This window comes from Vanessa atalanta, chromosome 13 (genome assembly GCF_905147765.1).
Source record: "Vanessa atalanta chromosome 13, ilVanAtal1.2, whole genome shotgun sequence".
Taxonomy (NCBI): Eukaryota; Metazoa; Arthropoda; class Insecta; order Lepidoptera; family Nymphalidae; genus Vanessa; species Vanessa atalanta.
In genome coordinates, this window is record NC_061883.1 from 6,476,727 (window position 1) to 6,487,514 (window position 10,788).

General features: G+C 30.1%; 1 protein-coding gene across 1 annotated transcript; it reads left to right on the forward strand.

The window, feature by feature from the left end:
- The first annotated feature begins 713 nt into the window (after window positions 1-713).
- Window positions 714-4,018, forward strand: LOC125068455 (protein lap1). The gene has a single exon (XM_047677575.1). It carries the CDS (start codon window positions 866-868, stop codon window positions 3,659-3,661), a length of 2,796 nt encoding a protein of 931 aa, XP_047533531.1. The 5' UTR covers window positions 714-865; the 3' UTR covers window positions 3,662-4,018.
- The last annotated feature ends 6,770 nt before the right edge of the window (window positions 4,019-10,788 follow it).

Here is a 10,788-nt window from a genome sequence, read left to right on the forward strand (position 1 = left end):
ATTTACTTGGAATGGTAACTTAAAACACATTACGTCTTAGCGATATCTTTTCTGCGTTAAATTTGGATTACGTATGATTGTTTTATAAATATACATAGTAAGAACATATAAAATAAAGTCGCTGACAAGGTGTGTCTACCGAAGTACTGACTGTGACGCCGTGTAACGTACTTTTGTCCTGATATACCCCCATGATTCACAATAATACCGTAGAGCGGTCAAATTAGGCAGAATTCTATGCACTATGCTATATATCTATGCTATGCACCCACGACATTCTCATTCACAACAAATAATTTAGTTTTGAATGTTAAGAAAACAAAATGTGTAGTTTTTACCCAACCTAATTTTAAAAAGCAAGTTTATAATATGTTACTCAACAGTAGTTATCGTTATGTAGCTGATATATACCGAAAAAAGTATATTTTGATTTTGGTGCAATGATGATATAGCAAAATCACTTTATTATTATTTTTGTATTTAATTAATAAAATAACTTTATCTGTTATTTGACTAGAATACTATACGGGAACATTTCATCTTATGAGTAATAATCTCATACTTTGGTATTTTTCCCTATATGATAAGCACGCAATATTATTAACGTGTCACAAATAATGTTACCATTAATCCATTGCATTTAAATTTTTAGTCTGTTTATATCTATATAATCTAATCTTTATCTATGTTCGGGAGGGGAAGAAAGATGAATCAGTTGTGAATTTATGTGATTCATTAAACAGTATATTTGTTGATGTAAAAACAATTCAGAAAAACAGTATTTACAAAAAATACATGAAACAAAGTTAACATTAAAATCGTAATTATTAGCAATGCCAAGGTTCATAATTTCGGAGGATGCCTGATGTGTGTGTTTCACGAATCATTTCAGTTTTTGTCGTGTTCTAAAAGTGTTAATTTCATAATGCCATTTGATTTTCTGTGTTGTGTGAGACCTGGCGTCGAAGATATTGTGGAGTTAGATTATTCGCACCATTCGCTAACGGATGTGCCATCGGAAGTGTTCGTGTATGAAAGAACCCTAGAGACTCTGCTTTGCCAGAGTAATCGAATCACTGAACTACCCCGACAGCTTTTCATGTGTCATGGCTTGAAATATTTAGATCTTAGTGACAATGAGCTGCAAGCCATTCCCACAGCTATATCATCACTGGTAAATCTGCAACATTTGAATATCAGTAGAAACACTTTAGCATCCATACCAGATAATATGAAATCTTTAAAGAATTTGATATTCTTAGATCTTAGCGTTAATCCTTTGGAGAAACTACCGGATACAATAACAAATCTTCTAGCTTTACAAGACTTATACTTAAATGACACTTATCTTGAATATCTTCCTGGAAACTTCGGACGTTTATCAAATTTACGTATACTTGAACTACGCGATAACTACCTGATGATTTTGCCTAAATCACTTTCCCGTTCTACAGAACTTTTGAGATTAGATATTGGACAAAATGAGTTTCAACAGTTTCCTGAAGTTATAGGAAGATTTTTGAAATTGAAAGAATTATGGATTGACAGCAATAGTTTCACGAGTATAACTTCTGTAATAAAACCTTTGGAGAACCTAATACACTTGGAAGCAAGTAACAACATGATAGAAGAACTTGCTCCAGAAATAGGGTACTGTACAAGCTTGCAAGATCTGACCCTGTCAATAAACAGTTTAACTCAACTTCCTGATAGTATTGGGCAGCTGAGTAATTTAACAGCTTTAAAATTGGATAACAACCGTCTTTATTCAATACCAGAAAGTATAGGTCAATTAAAAAATCTAGAAGAATTAATGTTGATGTGTAACTATATAGATATGTTACCTTCTTCTATTGGTTTATTGAGAAAATTAAAATATCTTAATGTTGATGAAAATATGTTAAGGGTGGTTCCACCAGAAATTGGTAGCTGTACAAAATTGTCTGTGCTGTCATTACGTGCTAACAAACTAATGAAAATTCCACCTGAAATTGGTCATTTGACTTCTTTACGAGTTTTAAACTTGGTGCGTAATTCATTAAGTTACCTTCCTCAATCTTTATTGAATTGTGATAATTTGGTAGCCCTCTGGCTCTCGGAAAATCAAAGCAAACCTCTAGTGCCTATGCATTCTGAAGTAGATCCTAATACTTATGAACAAGTCCTTACTTGTTTTCTTTTTCCTCAAGTGCCTTTAACTCCCATTGAGATTAAATCTGATAACCTAAAAGCAGAAAATACAGAGGCACAAAGTGCACCACGTCATATTAGTTTTGTAGATATGAAACCTGTTGTTAAAGCTCCAGAAAAACCTGGACAGCTACGTAGAGCTCCTACACCTTATCCAAAAGAATTAAGGGCAATGGCAAAACATGCAAGAAACATTCACAAAGATGGTGCACAAGATGTTTCCCCACCTATGCATAATGCCCTTCATATTAAAGCAGCTAAAATAACTCCAACCTTGCAACAGAGATTTGCATCAGACAATAAATTAGAGAATGCTAGTGCTGATGAAGACACTCCTGATAATGTCCAACAAGACCCAATGAAAGTATCTACTTATGATAATTTACAAGCTGAAAATGCATATGACAAACCATTAGATCTCACATATGAACAAGAAAAAACATATAAAAGTGTTGATCATGCCCTCTATGTTGAAAGCAATAGTGAAACAAATGTATATAAAAGCGATAATATGGATTCTTGTGGGTTAGGACCGACACAGTATAACTTGAAACAGAATGAAAGATATTCGCCTAGGCAGGATACAGCTAGGTCATCAATGCCAATTAATAATTTTAGAGGTCATGTAATAGAGAATAAAAATTATGTAATACCAAATGACCATGGGTATCGTAATTGTTCTGATGACACTTGTAACCAGTTACAGAGACTAAGTGTTACGTCTCAAGATAGGCATTCTAACGATGAAAACATTATGTCACCTCAATATAGTGAAAATTCCTATAACATTAGGTGTCGAGCTGAAAATATACCCTTTGAACCAGCATATCCTAGAAAAGAAATGATATGCCATACAGAAGGAAAGTATCATGGAAATACATATGCTAGTGAAACTTATGCATGTGGGTCGGAAAAAATGTATGGACAGAGAAAATTTGACGTGTTTAATTATCATCCCCATGGAGGTAGAGACATTCCTAGTCCAAGATTGCACACTGTAAGTCAAATAGTGAGTTCAACAACAATGCCGAATTTGTGTAATTATAATAACATGTATACTGCTTCTAATGTTGATACCAACCACTACACATCTACAATCCACCAAACGTCATCCCCTAATTGTAATATGTATGAAATGTCTGCATCAAGTCCCACTTATGTTGCCACACAGTCACCAGAGTTATACTCACCAACTGGTCATACTAATGCCACAAACCCTTATCGTATGACAAACACACCACTTATATCAGATGATGGTAGTTTTTCTCATATACAAACACTTCCTAGTCAGAATATGTATGATTTGTATGATGCCATGCCTGCTTCATCTAATCCTCCAAGTGTTGTAAGTCACAGGCACAGTCCAAGTGGCTTGTCAGAGACAGTATATATAAGAGGACAGCCTCCCCCTTATCACATTGCAGCACCATACACTAAACATGCTCAATATTTCAATGGTACCGGAGGATAGTGGAACATGTAGAGTGGAATACTAGGTTTATGTGAAAATTTAATGTTATGAACTTTTCTATGAACATACAATCTGACTTTAATATATATTATTTGTCATGTTGGCAACAGTTTTCTGGATGTGCAATTTAAATGTGATATAATGTTGAAGTTTAAGATAATTTTAAGGTGCTAAAAATGGATCATGTTGGAAAGTTATCCAGATGGATGTTTAAAAGAGGTTTATGTTCAAAAGAAAAGGATTTTAAAAAATGCAATAGAAAAATTGTAGGTACTGTTAAGTACAATGTGTAACAACTATGTTGTTTCATATAGGTATTGTTATATAAATATTTAAATTACCTGTATTTTAATTAAAATGTCCAGAGATATTTTTTAACTTCTACTAAAATAACTTTGTTAACAAATAAGAAAGAAATCTTGTGTGATCTGTTAGTGTATAATTATGTATCAAAAATATTTCGAATATTCTGGATGAACATTAATATTTAATATTATTTATTGTAAATTTAAAATATATTTTTTATCATATGTCTCCAGTGTGATGACATTTAAGCCTTTTAAAATGTAATACATATTTATGTACTAACAAGTTCAACACTTGTTTGTTCTTTATTTACAAAGTTTTTGCTAAGGAATTGCTCTCTATTATTTAAAAATATGTTTTAAGGTCTGAAGTTTTTTATGTCCATAATAGCGGTTAAATTATTTTATTACTATTTCTTTTCTCTTAATTCTGTGTTCCTACCTGAATAATATTTTTTTCTCTTGTATAGGTATTCTATTATATATTTTTGTAATATTTTCAGATATATTTTTTACTTCGTTTTTGCCTACTCAAGAGTCACTATTTTTATATTTACTATCTCTTAGTATTAATTAGAATATATATTTTGGACAAAATAATGTTTGATTCTATACAAAACAGTTTCTTTTATTTTGTTACTTAGTATGCATTTTGAATAACGGCTAAATGAGGGTATAAATTCAGTGGTACTTATGTTAACGGTATAGTTAATTGTAAGCAAGTACATACCTAAATATGATTCGTTGTGGAATCTTCAAATGTTTTTATTTTTTTTATTTTGCTTTAAGAAAGGAAGTTGTGTCAATTTAGTAAATTTATGTACCTACCTATTTATTTTATTTATATGTAAGCATATGCATTTCACATTATTTGTATTTATTATTGTTTCTTTTTAAATAATCACAATTAAATAAATAAAACTATTTCAAATCAAGTGCAAACACATTTAGGATTAGGATTTTTGAGGACTAACATCAATAGAAAATTGATATGAATTTCTTATGTTAAAAAAGTTATTCTGTTAGTTTGCCAAAGCATTACTTTTATCAGGAAATTTTAAAAGAGTTCTTAAGCCATCAAATGAGTAGGTACTTAATTTAATGAATCTTGATAGTAGATAATCTTTGTCATGTAGAAGATAGTTTAATCACTCTCCATTAAATAAATTACTGCAGCCTTATGCAAAAAATATTTTCCAAATTTTGAACAGATTGACTTTGTCTCAATAACAGGAGCTAGTTATAGTATTATATTATACTACCATGCCATTTTTTTTGTTATTAAAACATTTTTTTATCAAGTATTTTTATATTAAACTTTAATATGTATGTACTTAATATAAAATTGAATATATATTATTTAGAATATTTGAAAGACGTAATCTTTCATAAATTGTTATTCAAAATAAGTGAAAGATTATATCTGTGTCATCTATTTTATGCTGTATGAACTTGACTGTACTTCATTTAGTTATAAGGAGGGTAGAGGTAAGGACTAGTATATTTGTGTATAAAAAGTGTACCTAAAAATTGTAGTACTAGAAGATGGTAAAACTCATTGGAGTAAAACATAGTTAGAGAGAAAAAGAGTTAGACATCCGTTCGAAACGGCGCTATTTTCAGATTATTCTGTTATATAAATGGATAAATCCCAATTGCTAAATGTATACAGTCACTTTTTCGGGTGAAAACCCAAAAGAATTACCTCTCCTTACCTCTGTGCTCCAAGCTTATTCATTATGAAAATCACATACGTAAAGTTAGCATCACATATTAAACTTATCAAATAGGTGTATTTTCGTTAAACTAATATCGTGGTAGATTGGTAAAATTAATATTAATTCGCTCACGTACTTATTTTCATTTTATTATATTATGGGGACCATTGATATACTATTTTGATTAAAGGCGTCTTGTAATGAAAAACCTGATTTTGGCAAACTGTTGAAAACCAAATATTAAAATATAAGTACATATTATTGTAAAATGAATATTTTACTCAAGTATTAAATTTAATATTAAGTAAAGGGATTTAATTAAACCGATGTTTTATAAGATGATATATAGGAAAGCTATATCAGAATTTGAATTTTACAATTTATACATCTGTTACGCTTGTACAATATTTGTTTGCACCTTTATATTCTAAATACTATGGAGCTCTCTCTGGAGAACTATGTCTTCAAAATGGCCGGTTTTATAGGTACTTGGGATTTCAGATTATAAAACAAAAGGCATATAGAACAAAATTTATTAAAAAAAAAAACAAAAGCGAAAGAAAATTTCCGATGGTAAAAATGTATTTGTAAATAAATCAAAAATAAAAACTTTAATTATTGACTTATTTACAAAACGATCTTCTTTTCGCACTAATGGGAATTTGTATTCGCCTTTATATCTTCACTATGAGTACGCGCGCTCCATCTAGTATTTTTTTTTATAATCTAACCCTGGGACTATATGAATTTTATCAAAAAACTGCACATTTATTTTTACCGACGTGATCACAAAAAAAACAACAAAACAAAACCACTTTTTCTGTACTTGTACCATCTCTACTTAACACTTTGTAGACATGAATCGATCAAAATATTTTTTACACATAATCTAGTCCTTACCGTTCCTGTTTAATAATCGTATCACAAGGTTAAGCGCACAATTTAAGATGAAAACAGTATGTTTAGTAAAAACAATAATAATGCGCGACAAGGTTCACAATTGGCAGTATAAGCAACTGTGGACGTTAAGTATTTTGAGTGGTAAAACTAACTTCTTTTTAATCCTTGGCAAAAATAATTTAAACAAAATTAAATTATTTTATTTTTTTTTATTATTTAAGCGCAACAATTTCTAAAGACTGAAACCTAAAACATATCATTTAGCTGAAAAGCGACTAAGTATTTTATTAAACTGTCTGTTTGCGACTATAGCTTTTCACGCTCTTTGTCTAGTTTTCTTTATGCTGTAACATAAATCTACTTAACTATGAACCTTTTATAAATTTCGTCCATTCTATCCGCCCGATTGTTAAAATTTGAAATAACTTCTCTTAGATTGTATTATATGCAACTTAGCTTCTTTTTATTTACGTTTACTTCTTTATTAAACATGCAATGGTTAATAATATTACAATTTTAATAATTTACTTGAATAAAGCTATTTTGTCTTATACCTGCTGATGTTTTATAAATGACCGTTTGTTTGTCAAGAATTATAAATATATATATAAGAATTATATATGTATATATATGTGAATACCTGCGTTTTAAATTTATATAAAAATCCATAATATTGTTGATACCGACAGATTTCATCTTTGAAAATGACATTTAACAACTATTGAAGAATAATTGAGTCATGATTACAGATAAAGTATTGATATTGAGTAGAGATTATTGTAGAAGGAGTGTTATAGTGCAAATTAGAATAGATTTATGCATACTTTCGTAAATGTTAGTTTCACAAAATAATAACTGCCGTATTAACGTAATGTTTCACTAAAAGTCATGATGGAGCGAATTCACATCGTCGTCACGACGTTCACGTCCTTTTGTAAAAAAAAATCTTGGTGTCTTCAGCTTATGGATCAAACTGAAGGCGCCAAATCTTGACACGTGCCAGATTGATTAATTCTTCTACCTCATTTATTATTGCCAAATCTGTTTCATTTAAGACATATTTTGTATGGTATTTGTTTTAGAAGCGTTTGATAACTAATTTCATTGTTATACATTTTTGCTTATAACAATCGATGAGGAGATTAGCGTCAGTACGTTCGAATTGGTTTCTTCATAAATATAAAATGTTTTAACAAATAATAAAACATAAATTCTACAATTATTTTAACTATCTAAAACACATGTGAAATAAAAAAAAAAAAAGAATTTATTAACTTCTTATATTATACGTAATTTATGTAAGCCATTTTGTGAAAATTGAATAAAGTATGTAGTAATAATAAAATGGACAGGGATTAGATTGATCAGTTGCCATTTTATGACACGTGTAAACAATAAGGTCGGTCCTAGTTAGCTGATAGATGCACCTTCAATTCACGTATTTGAATTGAATTTTATATTATTGAATAGATTAATAATTAATAAGGAAAACAAAAAGTATTCTTTGTCTGTAGATATTATAATATACATATGTATCGGGTCAGCAGAACATGCTTGCACTGTGCAGAAAATACGCTCCTTTTGTTAATTTAATTGAACAATTTTGTAAACTATATTTATTTCATGTAAATATACGTAGTTAGTAGCAGGAGAATAGTAATAAATTATAATTATACAACAACTAAGACAAACAAATAATAATACAGTTTGTTACAAATGTTTATAAGACGTGTTTCATTATTATCTAATTGTATTTATTTATATTATAAACTGACATGACATGTAATAATAATTTATGTTTGTATACCTGCAGTTACACAGACTAGAAGTAGAATGTGAATTAAATTGTTTGAGGAAATTGTTGCTTTTTTATTTTAAATAATTGGTAACCACTGTCTTTGGCTTAGTAAACGAAATTTATTGAGTCCATATTAATTTGAAAACCGGGCTTATGTAAGTTGACATTATAAAATATATATTTTTTTTATTAATCCACAAATTTAATTATATTTAAATAAAACTAAAAGTCACTGCTTGTCAATATTCAAAATTTAGTTTTTTAAGACTAAATTGTAAGAACAATTCCTATTTGCAATTTGTTTTCCAAATAATACATATTCCTATAGTATACATAGCATATTTCAGGCTGTGATTCTCCAGTAAGTATAATACATAGTCGTGTCAGAGGGATCACTTCTATAAGATAGTATGTTATATAAAATCTATATATATATATATATATGCTATAGATATATCCTATATTTGAGTGAATGTTATTACGTTACGTTGTGTAAATATATGTTTTGTGCTTAATTATTGCCAAACTGCAAAGAATTATGAAATTAATTAATCTTGTTCAGGGGCTCCATTTCGATTGCGATACAGTGACAATTTGTTAGTAGAATAGGTCCCCAGGTCATTTCACTGTTAATATAGCATCAACATGTAAGGCGTGGTTCGTATTGTAAATATGCAAACGATCGCTTCATAGTTCACATTAACCTTATCTACCTACTTTCTTTGTTTGGTTTTAATAAAGAACTAATTGAATTAATTTGTAGGTATAAATTGGATAGAATACCTACACCTAACTAGTTAAAACATTGTAATTGTCTATGGCATCATCAGTCTTTGATACACATTATATCAATCGATTGACGATTAAAAATAAACGAGAAAGTCAAAATTGAATACATTGTGGTTTTGGTTTTTGATGACTGACGGTCCATATCAGTGGAAATTAAAATTTAGATCAGTACACAAATTAACTTCAGAGTTATTGCTGATTTTGTAAGTAGAAAGTAGAGCTCGACCGAGCCACTTATTTGTCTTTCATTTTATAGATAAAATCGATATAGCTTCAAAATTATGAAGCTCAAATGGACCTTAAGCTTGCTTTAAATAGATTTTCAATTCTATTCCAATAACCGTTGCAGCTAATAGGTTAAATTAGCCATTTTAACCAACTTCTGGTTAAATTGATCATTGAATAGCTAATTTAAGCAGTTGTCTGCAACATACATGTACAAGCCTTATTTCTTCGTATGAACGACAAGGCAAATTTAGGACAGGATTTTTTAAGTTTTCATATAATCTAGTTGATTGACAATATAGGTTGACCATATGAAATGCAGGTTTCCTTAAGATGTTTTTTTTTAACACACGAAAACCTTTTTGCTAAGTATTTAATGCGAACCATAAACCAATAATAAAATAATTTCATGTCAACCTAATCTTAATGCCTGTTTTCATGTTACGGAAACTTGTATAAATTTTTTTTTTTGTTTTTATTATTCTTTATTGTACTAAAAACCATGTACAGAGGGCGGACTTAACGCTGTAACAGCATTTTCTGCCAGCCATACATTTGTGTTTTTTTTTTGTTTTGTATAGTTTTATGGGATGGGCCGATATGAAGTACCAACTTGCCTTGCTAAGCATACCAAGATTTATAGATGCCAATTTAGCTCTACCTTCCAATTGAACGTGAAACTGAAAGAGGTTTGAAACATTAATGCCAAGTATTCCGACACTAGCTGTGGCAGCAATTGGAATGTTCTCAAATCCAATGACCAATGGTGACTGTTGAGCGTTGACCGCTAAAAAATTGAGAAAACTTGTCTTTTTGGGTTAGGTTTAGCCGGCTCAGTCCGAGACTTTTTAACAAAGACTCGATTTCAGATACAAGTTTACATGTTCTTGAGAAATATTAGCACGGCTGGTGTATAAGGCCAAGCATCTGGTGCTCGTCTATATACCGCAGGAGCTGACCGTTAATAATCATAATCTAACCTCAAAAATCAAATTCATTATCTTGGAGAACAAGGAGGTTGGCTATAGATCTGTAATTGAGGGTCTGATCGGTAAATTATTCGTAAAAAATTTGAAGCCATGAAAAATATCAAGTAGAGAACTATAGGTTTTGCAGTAACTTAAGCAAACCTATGAAAAAATTCTGTGTCTATTATTTTGCGGCGAATACTAAACGATTCTGGTTCCTAGATATTTCTACCACGATGCTATTCCTAGTATGCTTCCTCGCCGCTGCCCGCATGCATTAGTATAATTCCATATGATTTCAATTGTTTTAATCGCAAGACGCGTCGTCGATTGCACCGTGCGAATATTCGATGTACTTAGTCAATTTCTCATACTCATACTTAATTAAATAAACGATAAAATCTATTGAATAAATCATCTATCC